Genomic DNA, 17,402 nt, shown 5'->3' on the forward strand with positions numbered 1-17,402 from the left:
TATACCTTTTCAATTTCCATATACAGGCTGTCTTTTTAGACAACACATATTTCTTTATAGAAATGCTATGACAGCAGAAATGCTATACGCGGAAATTTCGCTGCTGCTAAGATACATGTAAATGATTAATTAAGAAGTTGTTAATTAATGATTTCAATTTTCAACTCGAAAGGCAATAGTTTAGATGGAAAAGTTGTAGAACGCAACAATTTGTGGCATGCCTATTTTTCAGAAATATATGTAAACGCGAGCAACTTGACATATTAATGATCAAAATTGAAGGCCCCGATCCAGAGAATATCGAAACTAAGCGCGCCAGGCGCGCAGAAAAATTGGCCGCTGTGCTACGCAAGATGGGAACTTCTCATGACGAAGCAGTGGCCAACTGTGGAGTGCGCCAGACACTATGCGTGGCTATGGTCAGCACGATGGAAGTCAAAACGACGGACCTACACTGACGCTCGAGATCTCTTAGCGCGTTTGTGTTGCTGTTTTCAACTGTCATGGTTTCGTGCTGCACATTCCACCTTCAGCTACGCATGCAGGACATGCTTGTTTCTGGTTCGTTATTCGTTTTTCGGAGAAACACATTGCTCCCGAAAAAGAATGAAGCCGCCACCGCGGTGGCAAGGTGGTTACGGTTTGTGGCTGATACCATTTCGATGAAGGCGGAATGCTAGAGGCTCGTGTACTGTGCGATTTCTCGAGGTTATCTAGAACTCTTCACTACAGCGCCTCTCATAGCCTGGGTTCCTTTGCGAAGCTAAGTCACCTAAACAAGCACTAAAAAGAATAATACGAGTGTATTAGATGCGTCGGGCACGCTGCAAGAAAAAGACAAAAATGAGAAATAATCGAAGACGAAGGAAGAGTATACGTTCATTACATAGATAGATAGATAGATAGATAGATAGATAGATAGATAGATAGATAGATAGATAGATAGATAGATAGATAGATAGATAGATAGATAGATAGATAGATAGATAGATAGATAGATAGATAGATAGATAGATAGATAGATAGATAGATAGATAGATAGATAGATAGATAGATAGATAGATAGATAGATAGATAGATACGAGAGAGAAAGAGTGAAAGCTTGCTCTGTGAACCGTACCAGTTGTGTTGCGGGAGAAGATTCCACACAGGCGCTGTCCGTCAATGTCCAAATAGTCGTATTCGCAGTCAGTGCTGGACTCCACGTCGAAACGCTCGAAGTTCATCTCGAGGCGGCACACTGACGAACTCATCTTGCGCACCGTGTATCTGCGTACATAATACCGCGCATTATGTCATTGATTCAGGGCGCACAGCGGAAGCTCCAAGAACGGCATACAATTTTGTCGTCGTCACGCTGATACAACGCCCAGCTGCTTGGCCGACGGATAATATGGCGACTTTGTTCTAGCGATATTACATTTCCTGCCTCGGCAGAGGTCCGAGATTTCCGCCGGTGTTGAGAACATAGAAAAGGTTGATAGAACCGTCGTTACTAGTGTAAGTAACGGTGTGATGCCAATACGCTATGGAGGTTTAATTAGGGCAGGAGATTTCAAGAAGAGGCAGGCGAAATACTAGAGTGTTACAGACATCATGAAATCTGATTCGATAAAGGTTGGCAGCATATATGCTGCCGCCCCGTTTTAACGAGATGCAAATAAAAATCGTCAGTATCGGGATCAGCCCACCCTGAAGAGTGTATAAGAAAACAATACACTGACGGAAAAGAAATGCCTTATTCATCTAAACAAGAGGCTAAGCTGAAAGAGTAATTGAAGGAACTATTGCGGCCTTGTAGGGGAAGACATCCATTGAACAATTAGGCATCGAATAATGCTGCATGCTTAGGCCAAACATGGTGAAGTACATGAGTACAATATCAAATAATAATGTGTGGGGTTTAACGTCCCAAAACCATGCGTAGAATATCTAGAAGAAAACACCAAGTAACACAAAAAAGAAACCTAATTATACAATACTTGATTACCAGCTTAAAAAATAGTTAACAAGGATTTTTTTTACTGATGAAGTCGCAGATGCATGTTATAAACCCGGGAAGCTGATTCAAATATCTTGTTGCTCTTGCTAAATGAAGCAGTGAAAGGATAACCGTGTTACTTTGAGGAGTGCAACCCTTCTGACGGAGGTAGTGGCGCGCTGATGTGAGAGGCGCGGCATGAATGAAAATGAAGACAGATATGGCACTTGAAATACGAGCGCGTAACTGCGCAGGGACACAAGAAGACACTGACAATGACCAACTCGCTATTCTGACAGATAAAGCTTATGATAGCAAATTTCTTATTAAAGGCATAGGCGAGTGTGCTTCCTGCGAGCGGCATGTGAATGAAGTTTCAATATGATGATGTCAATATATCGCGAAACTTTGAGTCAGGACGTTCAAACCACCGAGGGTGCTTTCACAGAATAGTGTGCATGGCAGATGCAACAAAAGCAACATCAAAATAGAGGAAATTAAAAAAAAAACACAGTGACAACGTGGTATTGTGATGAAACGGCACTGACAGGAGCAGCAGAGAAGCTAAAATATAAGCCTCTAGGTGCTTGCTAGTCATTCCGCTGTTCCTGTAAACAAAAACTATCACCCTTCTGTGAATCTCGCGGACAATTTGCGCTGCTGATCCAACTAAATCTTGGCGCCATAATTTTGCATTATATTCGCGTATCTGGGGCTGTGTTCGTGAAAGATTCGTTTTCTAATTATCCTCTTATTACGGTATCATTTGTACCGGTGGACGACAGTTGACGGAGACAATGGGCGATTGCGGCTTTGTCCAAGTCAATGATGACCGGCCAAACAAGGGGGAAAACAAATCATATTTTCGATATATGATCCTTCGGATCCTTCCTGCCAAGAACAGCTTGTGAAACTTTCGATGCTTATTCAGCGTCTATTTTTTTAGCTCTTTATGTTGTAACCTTCTACAAACAATCACTGATAGCAATAAGATGTTCACTCATCCAATGACGAGAGGATCTCAGTAACGGACTAGTGCAAGGTGTCACCACACATCTTTTTTGTTTGCTTCAAGTCGCATTCTGGCACCTAAAGCCAGTCCTCTCGACGTTTTCTGTTCTAGAAATACCTAGACATGTTGATCTACAAGCAACTTTGTTTTTTCGGAATAATAATGAGAACTAACAGAGAATAATGCCAATAATGGGAATAATGGTATTATTGTCTCTTAGTTCTCATCACTATTGTGTCTAACAAAGAAAAACGAGCCCTTAAATGTCATCTTCTTTCCCTTGTTTTTTCTGATGCACTTATGACCTTAATGGCATCGAATTGAACCGTCGGTAGCTTTGTTCTGACTGACAGGAAAAGATGTCATCTTGTTTGCTGGTGAAGACGCGCGGTAACATCGCTAGTCCCGTGAAAGAGAAAGAGAGAGAGAACAACTTTATTGGGTCCAGTGCAGACGCTGAGGTTGCCCCGCGCCGCCCGGCTACTCCAACAGCAGCGGAAACTTTCGGCGAGCGGTCATTTTATACGACGTAGCACCACTTGGATACGGGAAATTCGGCTCTGTCAGCAAAAAAGCGTCACATATTTAGGCAATAATTGGCACGAAGGCAAATCGATGGAAGTGCGCCAACTTTTCCACAGCGTAGTCAATGGCTAACGAAATAGCAGCAGCTCTTGCACATAACCATCATCAGAGCGAAACGATCGGTGCAATCTGGAGTATTATTTCTCAGCGGTAGCTCACTGACTCCACCTGTACTGACCTGCAGTCGAGGTTGTTGCCGTAGTTTGCCGGGTAGTTGGCGCTGAGCAGCATGGCTTCGGGCTTGTGGATGGTCTCGTCGCATTCGGCCTCTTCGTCTCCCGCCTGACCTCCACCGCCTCCAGAAGTTGAGGCTGGGTCGTCACACTCGTTCTGCCGGACGGCGATGTGAAAACCGCGGTCACTCTGCGAGTCATCCGTGTGGAAGCGCATCACCTTCTGCGGCTCCCGGAAGTCCATCAGGCCTGCGAGGTTTTCATGCATGTATTGTCAGGGCGAAGAGGACGGCGCGGCGCAAAGGGCTTCTTTCACTGAAGGAGCCCTTCATCTGCAGCATGAAAGAAAAAAAATCAGCTGGTTCCTTCCCGTGGAGAGCGTCGGACGGCGAAGCCCCTTTCGTCATTTTGCTCCTAAGTTTCGGCAAAGTTTTCCTGAAGGGCTTCTTTGTTGCTTCTTTGTTCTTCTGATCTGGGCAAGTTGCTGCGACTTCTTCAAAGTTAACGAGCACGAAAGACGACAAGAAAGACACATGTACAAACAGGACCAGTGCTGATCCTGTTTCAGGACCAGCACTGGTCCTCTTTGTACATGTGTCTTTCTTCTCGTCTTTCGTGCTCGTTAACTTCGAAAATGTCGCAGCAACTTGCCCAGACAAAAGTACTTCTCGCGATTGCTTTGGTATTTAACACCGAGACATGACTCTGTCTGTGTGATAGGCGCTGTAGAAGAGGGCCCGGAATAATTTCGACCATTCGAGGTTATTTAGCGTGCACTGACATTACGAAATATCGAGCTCTGGCAACGGAATGGAAAAAGCACCGCACGTAAATTGAATGCTATTTTGTGAGGTTACGTCAGCCGATAAATATACGCCGATAAAAGAACGGCTGGGTGTTTGAGAACTTACAAAAAATCTCATCATTGTTTTCCTAGCTAAGCGAGACATATAGTTCAGCACTGTTGAAATTTGGGCTTGTTGTCGCAGACATAGCTTGGAAATCATTTGCAGCGCTGTAACGACGTCGCCAGCAGAAAAGGGAGTGTCACGGCCACGCTAACACGAAGCATAATAGCTTTGCGGTGATTTTGGAAAGCCAAAATGCAAAAAAAAAAAAAATGCCGGTGAGCAAAAGCGGCGCCACAATTTCTTTAGAGAGGGGGGGGGGGAGGCTCACTACAAGTCAGTACCTTCGGGGTTGGGGAGGCAGGAAGGAGAGGAGTTTACGCGTGCGTTGTGTTTTCACTGCACTGTCTTCTGGGGGAGACAGGCGCGAATTTGGGGGTCGGACACGCACTCTCGCACCCCCCCCCCCCCCCCCATCCGTCCTCCTTGCGGCGGCCCTGCCGGTGGGGCGACAGGCTTCTTCAGGAGAGGCTACAGAATCTTAAGGATAGTGTGCAAGGCAGAGCACATGGATTCCGCGTAGAAAGGAATGCATTTAAAACGGTAGTGTCGCTTAGTGCTGTGTTGAAAGGCCGATGTGATAATGGCAGGAGGCTTTCGCAGCCGTTGGGAATAATTCCACATGGAAGTATTCTAAACATCTATGATTTTTCTGTTCGTGATGTTTGCCTAGGCTATCGTTTAGGGGTGGTAAAGAGAAGAATTCAGAAGTTATCAAGAACATGAACGTAGAAGCTGTTCCACAACAGTGGTGCATGAAACTGGCGACCATTGCAAAGTGTCATTCGTGGCGAAACACCACTTCGCGTTAGTACGGGTCGGGGCAGAAAAATGGTTACGTAGAATATGGCAACAAGAGGTAGGATCACTGTTTCCAATGACAAGCCAGGTAGGTGGCGCAAACGGGGATATACATGTATTATCGTGCAGCAGACTAGAGAAGGACCATCGTTCTGGACGCGTGAGACCGTTTCCCTAGGCGACTGCCTCAACCGTCTCGACGATGCGTAATGTCCTTGTATATAAAGAAAGTCAACAAACATCTATACCAAGGCTGCGCGACGGAAACCCAGCCGCTTTGTTTGAATTTTAGTGAATTGGGAATTCAAGCACTCCCGTGTGTTGCCAATGCACGCTAATGAACCCCGTGTGGTCGAAATTATCCACAGCCCTCATCTACAGCGTCTCTCATATAGGCAGAGCATATTTCCGGCGTGAAGTCTCTTATTCCCACCTCACACTGGCAAACTCAGTGTCATTTTGAGCGAGTGCACTTACGCTCACAGAGTGTCACTTTGGCGGCGCTCTGCTACACGAGAAAGAGAAGTGTGCTTTGCAAATGATGGCAGTGGCAATTGGTGGTTTAGTAGCGCAACATATATTTGTTATTTTTGGCAATGCTCGCTGTTTAATAGCGTATTATAGGCATGAACATAATTTAGAAAAAACTTTGCGCGCAAATGAAGTAAATATTGCAACCGCATAACATCATTGGTCATCGCAAGCCGAGACAAGACAGTGACATATCCAAGACGAATCGAAAACAAAAGTGCACTCATTTACTCCTCCCAACGGCGTATGAGCGCCCGCGTCTCTGCGTCGGACGCCGTTGTTTTCGTGGAAGTGGCACCCATGGCACACGCCATCGCAAATGACTAGAGAATGACTGACCTACACATGTGCAAGGAAGTAAACGACGCGACGGACGCGGCCATTTCACGGCATGTGCTCCCGCATCCCCCGAGCGGACGTGACCGTAAACTGCCCGAGAGCGAGAGTAGCGAGGATTTTGTTGTAGTATGATTTGTTTGAATGCATGGCAGTATTCCTAATAACAATAACGATGGTTTAAAAATACCGTGATCGTCGCGTTTTGCATTAGCGTATTTGTTTGCAAGCCACTGCTACCGAGGCTAGACACTCCGTCGCAGCGAAGTGAGTTTGGCGAACGCACTTTCCGGCAAGTGTACTTTGCAGCGAATGTCACTAAGCGCTCCTGTGTGACAGCGTGCAAATGACACTAGCGGCGAAGGGCACTCCCTCAAAGTGCACTTAAGTTGCCCTGTGTGACAGGGGTATTAAACCAGGGCAATTCTGAGCAGTTTGCGAGAATGCTAGCAATGAACACGGATTGCGGTGGTGAAAAAAGGAACCGCTGTCGTCAGCGAAAAACTGCACAACACGCTGTAGTAAGCGAAGCGCGCTTTCCTGCAACGCCGGTGCGGTGCGATCAGTCGCTATAGGCGTGTTTATAGCTAAGTGTGCTTCACAGCAAAGCAACGCGCCGCTCTCGCTCTTCAGGAGATACCGCGCCATCCCTGTGCGCCTGCTCCGCTTAGCTTCGATGCGCGGCCATGCTGCGCCGTGTTGGTACTGAGTGGACGACCCTGTACATCCTCTCGCCAACCGAGCGAGCTTACAACGACGCTCCTTAATTAACTTCTCCTCCTCCGAGCGAGCCTCTCTCTCGGTGAGACGGAGCCCTTCCCGAGCTCCACTCAGCTCACCTGACCTGAGCGGTGACAGTGAGGCTCGGAAAGGGACGACAAACAACACCGTCCGCTAAATTCATTCATCATGCCTCCCTCGCTAGTTATTCCAAACGCTATGCTCTACGAAAGTCCGGAACATAAATGGAGGCGTCATCTGCAGGCTTCCGCTTTTTCCCAGCATTTCATCGTTATTTCGCCGGCTGAAAATTGTTGCAAAAGGTGCCGCTCGTTGACGATTACTTTCCAGAAAAGAATGAGAAGTGTAGAAAAAAAAAAGAATTTGGTGGCTAGAGTTCCCACATACTTCGAGAGCATGGACAAGGAATGAATGAAGTGGTCAAGAAAGTTTGCAACGGAGTACATGGTAGTTAACATTTTCAAAGAGACAACAATTGCAAATGAAAGCGAGAAAAACCGGAGCGATAAATAGAATTCGGATTATCGAAAGAAAAAGATCATGGAGATTTACAATTATGACAAGTAATAAATCAGATGGCCTGCAATACAGAAGCCAGCGCCTTGCTATTTGACACCAGAGCTGGCTGGTTGAGAAGGCCGACACACCTGAACAAGTATTCCGGACATGACGCTACAGGTTCATGCTGCCGCACAAATTTGTAAAAAAAAAACGCCGCATCGTATTGCAATGTCGAGCTGTTTTACGAGTAAGGTCCGTGGGAAATGTCTCCCTTCCGGAATCGCCAGGAGTTCGAGCATATGGAAACATCAACTATTCCACAATCTAGGTAAACAACAGACGTTTGGTCTAAACTTGCGGAAAAAAGCGCCGATGGGATTAATTGAACTTGTATCGTTACGTGCGTATGTCAATAAATGGCGATCATTATGTGCGTATGTTAACAATTACGCGTTTCGAGCTATGAAAGGCTCGAGATGCTCTCGCCGATAATGGTTCCAGAAAATAAGAAAATAGTTTGTGCCCCCGCAAGTGATCACAGCAGATTCCATTCGAGGCGCTTTTACAATCCCGACCAACTCCAGCCGGCGACTGCAACGCCGCGGCGCGTCACGGCACAAACTATTATGAGCAGCGCAGAGTTAGGGGCTTTTTTGACGACCGCGCGTGGCCTAGGCACTAAAATGCGCGAACGTCCCTAGCCATTTTAGTCCCTAGCAGTGGCTGGAGCGGGGAGCGATTGTAAACGCCATGGTTGCGCTGTGTGTGTTGTGCGCCAGCGCGCCAGTTTGTATTTTTGTAATATTGGCGCCTCCTGCGAATGTGATGATACGTGAGTGTTGGCTGTTTCGTGCAAGTGGTAGTGAATGCGCACTGACGACGGGTACTTGCTGCTGTGTGGTCGCTTTTAAGTGCGATCAGGACTGATTGCAGTATGGTTGCAATTTGAGTGGCGGTATTTGTTACGGATTACTTTGGACCGTGCAGCAGGGACAGGTGTCACACGAGCACTTTTGAATCGCTGGCGGCGTGAGGAGCGCTCGGGTACAGCAGTGTTGTGTGTGTACGCCGGTGAGCTTTGCACTAGGAGTGGAAGCTTGCGCCGTTCATGAAATAGCAAAACGTGAGGATATCCTGCGCTCATGGTTGCATGCGCGCACAGTACATCTTGTCAGGTGTGAAATATCAGCTAAGGCTTCTTGCGCTGTCGCAGTTAACCATTGCAGTTTTTTTTTCTCAAAGGTTGCATTAGTAAAAGGACCGAGGCAGTTGCGCGGCCTTGGCACTTCTGTCTTCTTGCTCTGGAATATTGCAACTTTGACCAGCAACATTAATGCTTGCCTAAAAGACCTATCTAAATTATTGCGGCGCAGTACTAGTACTTCGTTTACGGTGCTTCAAAGCAAGTTATGTACAAATAGATAATTTTATTGAAACGTGCTGGTGTTCTCTTTTACCGTGTGCTGGAGCCTTCCGTAGTGGTTATAACTTATCTAAGTGCAATATTTACAATATTTAGCATCGATGTTCTGCTTCGTTACACATACACCCAGACTAACCATATCTATCCATTTTTGTATGTCTGGGCATTCTGTTGGTTTAACCACTGTGGAGCATGTTGGTTTAACCACTGTGGAGGTCTGAATAAGGAGGTGCCATTGCAGCATCTAGTGCAGGATGCAATACAAACACTGAGCAAGACTGTGTGCAATCGTGTTATTTTAGTCTGCCTTTGTGTTGTGTCCTGTGCTAGATTCTGAAGCATTAATAGGTCATGCTCCCAAATGCAATGTTTGTGAACTGTTGTTGAAGACAGAATGACCCGCATTAGGATTGACCAGTCCAACATTTTTGCATTTTTTACTTGATAATGGGATACAATGCCAATGGTCACATTTGCACATTTTTCTCCAGGGTCTTTAAGGGCTATTGGATGAGAGATTAGCTGCTTTTTAAGCACTCCTCTTGCAGACGCACAGGAAAGTGCATGTCAGGTGGCCATGTAATATAATACACAGGGAAAGCTTTTGGGAATGCCATAGTGCACCATATTTCATCTAATGTCACTTCCTGCATCAAATATGTTTGCAACAGCCATTATTCAGACTGACTGCATTTTCTTTATCAAGTAGCCATATTCTGAGATGAGTACTTCAGTATGCCAGCTATACTGCATTGAATTTGCTTTCAGAGGGTGAGAAAATCATTTCCTAGGTGGCTTAATTGTCATATTTCACTGGACTCCCCCTTTTTCCCTAACCATTAAATAAGCTAAGCCACGACAGTTTTGTATTGTGGCACTGCCTCATGCTGTATGCGGGCGTATTGTTGATGCACTTTTATATTGCAACTGCATGACTCGTGCTCAAGTGACAGGGTAGAGAGAGAGAGAATTTATTTACAGAAAGGCAGAGAGGTCGGCCTGAGCTATAGTTTGCTCTGGCCTGCTACTCTACACTGGGGAGGGGGGACAGGGGAGCGAAAGAGGGTAAATTTGCATGTAGTGGGTGAGGTGCCAAATTTCAATGAATGCTACGTTCTGGTGCGGTAATAATTCGCTCTGTGAGACTTGATGACTTTCCACAAGGCATGTGGCAAAATAGTCTGCAATGCACTTACTTTGCGGGCAACTGAACTTGTCCATTTATTGATATACTAGTTGTAGGAACACTGACTCTATGCATAGACATGTAACCATTGAAACACACAATGGTGTCCAAGTGTGTGCAAACATTCACTTCTCAATGCTAGTACTGAACACAGGCTTGAATAAATGGCACACAGTGCAGCAGCTCCTGGAAGTACACACAGGTATACGCAGAAAGCATATTTATTTACCAAAGTAATTCATGAAGCAAGAGTGCATATAGGACTGCTATTATGTTTGTATAACTTTATCTGCCTCCAAGAGATCCCTGTGACAATGGACAACATTCTGTTAGAATCACTATACTAACACATGGTTTAAAATTTCAGGCACACTGCATTTAGATAAAAAAAAATCAAACAAATCTTATTTATTTATCGCTCATTTAACACAATTGTTTCTTTACAACACCTGTCATACAGAGTGGTGCTACATGGAAACTGTACGTGCAATTACGTAGTGGGTGCCAACTGCATAGCAACTCTCTCAGATGAGTTGGTGCTCTGTACTCGTGTAGCAACTACCAACTTCACCTACCCCTGTACAGTAGGTGAAGTTTCATCTGTTTTTAGCTCACAAGTACTTGGGTTGCATTTAATCCATGAACTTCGAGAACGTTCGGTTTTACGGTTTTTAGACCTTAAGACATGCTTGCTGTGGCTACTACCCGAGGGCCATGAAGTGATTGCTTCCCTTTGATTCAGCACGTTTTAAGACAAATAAGAGAGCTACAGCTTTGATGTGCCTGGAATCTGCTCTAAAAAAATTGTGCCCACATCAAATGGTGCCCAATTTTGAGAACCCCATATGCAGTCTTTCGGCTGCAGGGTTCCCCAACTCAGTCTTGACTGCTCTTCCTGAAACCCTCCGCTAAAAATTGAAACGTGGAACAGGATGCGCAACTGCGAAGGATCACCAGAAGACCCTTAGGCCACAGGTTGTACAATATGTTCATATAGTTGCCCACTATCTTAAGAAGATGGGAAGTAGGCACTTTTGTTTTTCTACTCCCAATAAGGTGGGAAAGCTGTGGCCATGCATTTGCAACACCAGTAAATGTGGATGCTGGAAGAACCACAAAACGCTTTTGGTCAAGTGTTCCACAGGAGTGGCATATTGCATTCCCATGTCATGTGGGATGTTCTACGTTGGCGGAACTGGGTGGGCGCTTTGTCAATCACCATTTGGGGGAACACGTATAAAAATTGCAAAAGGTAGATTACAAGTACGCACATTTAGTTGCTCATGTCAGCAAAATGTGTGGCCCGGTTTAAAGGGACGACGGTTTGCGATAGGAGTGAAGGCAGTACTCCACGTATCAGTTTAGAAGCCTATCATATTAAGACATTTGATAAGTGCACTAGCACCATCTCTTGCCCTCTTTAATGCTGAGTTTCATCTTCTGGATGCAGCTGCTACATCTTGGATCTCAAAGGAAAATAAAAATAATGTTTTTGTGTGTTAAACCTTGTATTGCATCCCTCTTTTTTTCCCCATGCTTCACTCTGGCATATATAAGGTGTGTCATTCTGCCATCAAAGGGGCCCTGCGACACAAATTAAGCGTGTAGTTTTCATTGCTTCTTCTCGAACTATGGAATGCACTGATTTCGATCATTCTTTTTGCATTCACCTTAGTATTCAGCATTACACGCACTACAGCGCTGCAGTTTGCAGATGAAAAGGCGTTCCAGGACCCCTTTAATCGAGTTGTAGGTCAGCGCTAGTGTGTCCGTGTCGTCTCTAGTGCAGTGGTTTTCAGCCATGGATGATCTGGGAACCCCTTGCAGTGAGAGACAAAGGGTCAGAGTAATAAATTAACACAACATGCAGCTGAAACAGGTGGCTTTTATTTCTCCCTGGCAAAGCATGGTCAGAGTAATGTGCCATGCCGATTCGATGTTAACAGCTTGTTAACAAGCTGTGCTGTCTGCAGCCACCTTCAACCTCTTTTTTAACAATGTTTGTTCTTCAAATATTGAAAGCTAGAGAAAGTGTGCTCGCGCACATATGCCGAAGACAACTGCAACAGAAGCTTTGAAGCCATCTGATAGAGAAGTGGAATTATAGGTTAGCTTTGCCGCAGTGCACAAGTTTTACGCGGCGAAGCATACCACAAATGAAAAGGGGCCGCTGTCGCAGGGAATAGCCAGCCTCCAAAAAGTTTTTTTTTTTTTTTTTTGATGAGTGTCGCGGACCCGTCAGGGTCCGTGGACATCCAGTTCAGAACCACTGCCCTAGTGGGTGTGTTCGCGCGATTACTCGTCAACAATGAACCAACCTGCCCAAAAGGAAGTATTGACGATGTCTCGTTCTGTCTTGGCGATTTGAACATTGCGCGCGTTTTTGCTGTTAAATGGGAAAGAGAAAACGATGAAAACAAGAATCTACACGGTGATTAAGGCACAGACCAGTTTGCTTTTAATGACGGGAGTTCAACAAAACAGCGCACAATGCATTCGCACTGGCTTTCCAGGCGAAATTAACCGACCAAGCACAAATGATTGGAAGCAGTGACGCAATAACCCGTCTGCGGCTACAGCCTGTTGCCACACTACAGCCTGCTGAACGGCAAGGAAACGATTGCGGATCGTGTTCGCCGCAGAACACTCTAACATAATTTACTTACATAATTGGCATGTATGTACAGTACGTACTCGTCCGTAAACAACTGGAAGCTGCCGATGCAGTCGCTTGCCGTTTGCAGTCGTTTACACGTTGCGAAAAGAAGCCCCAATACAGGGCATAGCGACACCGGCTGGTTATCTCATAGCAATGAGAGTTCACAAAACAAGAAGCACACATCGCGTTCATACCGGCTTTGCCATCGAAATGACCGCATGCTCGTGTGCATGGCAGATGGACGCGTAACAAATGGCAAACACCTCCTCACACGCAACAACATCGAATGATGACGGGCCCGACAGCGACCGAGCTCTTTTCCGACGTTCGTATGTTCCACGGAGAAAGGAATGTTGATATCCGAGGCTTTCTCTTCCACACAACACGGGACAACATCTACCTATGATCTACCGCGTGCTTTCGGTTTTCGCCCTGACTTGTCTCGCCTTCAAACGGGCTTCAGATGGAAAAACAAAAACAGAAAAAAAGCTGCCGTGACGTGTATAGTGACGTCAATGCAAAAGTCACGTGACCAGGAGAGGCACTTTAGGGACTAAAACGGCTAGGGACGTTCGCGCATTTTGGTGCCTAGGACGCGCGCGGTTGTCAGGAAAAGCACCTAGCTTCTCGCGCTCGTGATAGTTCACGCCGTGACCGCGCCGCGGCGCTGCAGTCGCCGGCTGGAGTTGGTCGGGATTGTAAAAGCGCCCATTCGAGACACAAGCTGTACCTTCTGTGCGGTTCGCGAGCTTGCAAACTGTGTTTTGTGCGCGTCAGCTGCGAGTGTTCTTCAGCGGGCCATGGAAAGATGGCGGTGCGCTTCTGCTTCATTAAAAATTTGGCAGAAGCTTCGTATAGGTTTCGTTCCGATGCGCGTCAGCGGTGCTTTCTGCCAGCGCAGCGAATTTTCGCCGCGAACCAAGCTTGTGAGTGGCGCTCTTTGGCCGCAGTTGCCCTTGGGCCAAAAATATCCACCATCATTTTCAGCATCATCGCATCGAAACATCAGAGCTTGCGCCCATAGGCTACGGGCGAGCTGATTGTAGAACCAAAGGAAAATAGCTAAAACGAAGAAGGCACTACTTTATGGCTGCGTGTCGCGAAAGCACCACTCGATATGCGAGGGCATTATGACATTGTAATGGGAAGTGACCACCTGCTGCTTCAAAATACTTCTCGTGCTTATAGTTAACAGCAGTTACTTCAAGTGGTCTGTTAATGCAGTGATTATTATGCTAAATAATAGGTTATGCCAACAGATTCCCTAGTTACGCCTCGTTGTAGAACAAAGGCAACTGGCTTTCCGAAGTGTTCTCTTCAGATTTTTTAATTGCCAGACACGTTGCGTGGAAGTGTTTCAAGAGTTGCTGTCGCAAGGGGCTTGCACTTACGGACTGTCCCCGGAACTACGGTTCCGCAGACGCGCGTGCCATCGATCGCCAGGTAGTCACCCTGGCACGAGTCCGAAGGCTGTAGTTGAAAGTCCACAAAGGTGACCTCCATCTGGCAGATGTTGCCGTGAGCGCGCCGAACCGTGTACACACAATCTGTACCGTCCTCGTAGTCGCCAGGGTAATTGGCACTTTCCAGCTCGAACTCCATCTGCGGCACACACGACGAAGCAGCCAATGATAAGACAGAATAGCCACACGCTTAGAAAGTTTAGTTTCTAGATATCGTCAAGTGGTTGTGAGGGTGATAGACGCAAGCAATCAAACCTGCAGAGGTTGATTAGCCAGCTGACATTAAAATAAAGAAACAAGCAGAGGTTTCTGCAGCAAGACTGAAAGTTGGGCTAGTTGGTGATACATAATGGGCAAAAACAGCGCGCAGACGGACGGGACGAAGAAGAGGTTTCTGGCATAGCACTACCATTATATGGCTGCACGCGCGTAGTTGAAGGAAAGCGGCATCAGCAAAGTTATTTAAGGGCACAAGGTAAGCCCTATACGCCCCATGCATTTTTTACCATGTTGAGGAACAATTTTCTCGGTCACCAAAAGAGTATATATGTAATACATCTATCATTTTCTTCCAAATTTTTCGCTGTTTTAACTGCATCAGATTGATTAAAATCTGACTAATATTACTATGTTGGTGAATTTTTTTACCACTAGGGGATATATTTTGAGTTAATTTGCACATTTGAAAATTTGTAACACAAAAACTGTGAAGTGAACTTCAATTCTGGTAGTGTAGTTGTATGCACTTATGCAGAATGCAAGGAAAAATAATGAGCTGGTTATCTTGGAATGTATAGGAAATAATGGTGCCTAAGTAATAAAAACATGGTTTTGAGATAACCGAGTTTAAATTGAGAAAACAGCTGAAAAACGAACAACTCTTGTAACAAACACAGTTCAACTATTTTATTGAGCAGCTTCGAGCTTGGCAATCGTTGCCAGAGTCATTTTTCCACTTTTGGGCCTCTCGTATCGCTTGCCTTCTTTTGTGAGCTGTCGTGCAACTGCGTCCGCAATGTATCATCGACTGTGGTCAACTTCTTTCACAAAATTGACTGTGTTTTCGCCAGCTTCAATCCTAATGATTTCAGAGTTTCGGCACCTGCAATACTGCCATCATTAAACGAAAGAACAACATCCAATGTCGCGATCTTTAAGACTCTGCGACGCAATTCCAATTAGCTCAACCCTTCCACCGTACATTTTGAATGCGCAATTCTGTCTAATTGCATCACAAATAATATTCATGTCGGTTACAGCATACCCGTTGTCAACCTGCACGTGATTCGCCTCGAAGGACGCTGAAAAGGCCAAGTTCGACGACGAAGAGCTTCCTTGTTCAACGTTCTGCCCCTCAGTACGTCGCATTTACAAAAAAGCCGGCAGATCCCACGCATTTTGGGAATCGATGTAATGCGAAGCAGCCAGCAAAGAGCTGCATACATCGTCTTGTACGTCCTTGAGGAAAATGCGTGTCATGGTTTTCATGTTAACTTCTATTATTCATGTTCGTCACACAGTAACGTCGCGCAATACTAACTTCCGGGTAGATCAAGCTAGCGAAACGGCCGCCAGTGCACCATGAGCGTGGGACGTAAGTCATGCTGTATATGACATGCGTGTCATGATTTTCATGTTAACTCATGCTATTTATGTTCGTCACACAGTCCCGTCGCAAGATACCAATTTTGGTGTATATAAAGCTAGCGAAACGGCCGCCAGCCCACCATGGGCGTGGCACGCAGGTCATGCTGTACATGACATGCGTGTCATGATTTTCATATTAACTCGTGTTTTCATGTTCATCACACAGTCATGTCGCGCAATACCAATTAGGATAGATCAAGCTAGCGAAACGGCCGCCAGCGCCCCATGAGCGTGGCACGTAAGTCATGCTGTATATGACATGCGTGTCATGATTTTCATGTTAACTCGTGTTTTATGTTCGTCACACAGTCACGTCGCGCAATACCAATTTCGGGGTAGATCGAGCTAGCGAAACGGCCGCCAGCACCCCATGAGCGTAGCACGTAAGTCATGCTGAACATGACATGCATGTCATGATTTTCATGTTAACTCGTGTTATTTATGTTCGCTACACAGTCACGTCGCAAGATACCAATTTTGGTGTATATAAAGCTAGCGAAACGGCCGCCAGCGCCCCATGAGCGTAGCACGTAAGTCATGCTGAACATGACATGCATGTCATGATTTTCATGTTAACTCGTGTTATTTATGTTCGTTACACAGTCACGTCGCAAGATACCAATTTTGGTGTATATAAAGCTAGCGAAACGGCCGCCAGCGCACCATGAGCGTGGCACGTAAGTCATGCTGAACATGACATGCATGTCATGATTTTCATGTTTACTCGTGTTATTTATATTCGCTACACAGTCACGTCGCAAGATACCAATTTTGGTGTATATAAAGCTAGCGAAACGGCCGCTAGCGCACCATGAGCGTGGCACGTAAGTCATGCTGTACATGACATGCGTGTCATGATTTTCATGTTAACTCGTGTTATTTATGTTCGTTACACAATCACGTCGCAAGATACCAATTTTGGTGTATATAAAGCTAGCGAAACGGCCGCTAGCGCACCATTAGCGTAGCACGTAAGTCATGCTGAACATGACATGCATGTCATGATTTTCATGTTAACTCGTGTTATTTATGTTCGCTACACAGTCACGTCGCAAGATACCAATTTTGGTGTATATAAAGCTAGCGAAACGGCCTCCAGCGCACCATGAGCGTGGCACGTAAGTCATGCTGTACATGACATGCGTGTCATGATTTTCATGTTAACTCGTGTGTTATTTATGTTCGTCACACAGTCACGTCACGCAATATCAATTTCGGGGTAGATCAAGCTAGCGAAGCGGCCACCAGCGCACCATGAGCGTGGCACGTAAGTCATGCTGCACATGACATGCGTGTCATGATTTTCATGTTAACTCGTGTCATTTATGTTCGTCACACAGTCACATCGCAAGATACCAAGTTTGGTGCATATCAAGCCAGCGAAACGGCCGCCAGCGCACCATGAGCGTGGCATGTAAATCATGCTGTACATGACATGCGTGTCATGATTTTCAT

The 17,402-nt window shown here is 45.8% G+C and overlaps 1 protein-coding gene across 1 annotated transcript in view; it reads right to left on the bottom strand.

Moving 5' to 3' along the window:
* LOC119382427 (cubilin) overlaps positions 1-17,402 on the bottom strand; it is a 126,283-nt gene that overhangs the window by 56,500 nt on the left and 52,381 nt on the right. The window contains exons 10-12 of the mRNA XM_049413133.1: positions 14,229-14,439; positions 3,757-4,000; positions 1,121-1,269 (exon numbers count right to left, since the gene is read on the bottom strand). Coding sequence (XP_049269090.1) covers positions 1,121-1,269; positions 3,757-4,000; positions 14,229-14,439 — 604 coding nt within the window. The remainder of the gene's footprint in view (positions 1-1,120; positions 1,270-3,756; positions 4,001-14,228; positions 14,440-17,402) is intronic.

Source organism: Rhipicephalus sanguineus, chromosome 1, assembly GCF_013339695.2.
Source record: "Rhipicephalus sanguineus isolate Rsan-2018 chromosome 1, BIME_Rsan_1.4, whole genome shotgun sequence".
In the NCBI taxonomy this organism is placed as follows: Eukaryota; Metazoa; Arthropoda; class Arachnida; order Ixodida; family Ixodidae; genus Rhipicephalus; species Rhipicephalus sanguineus.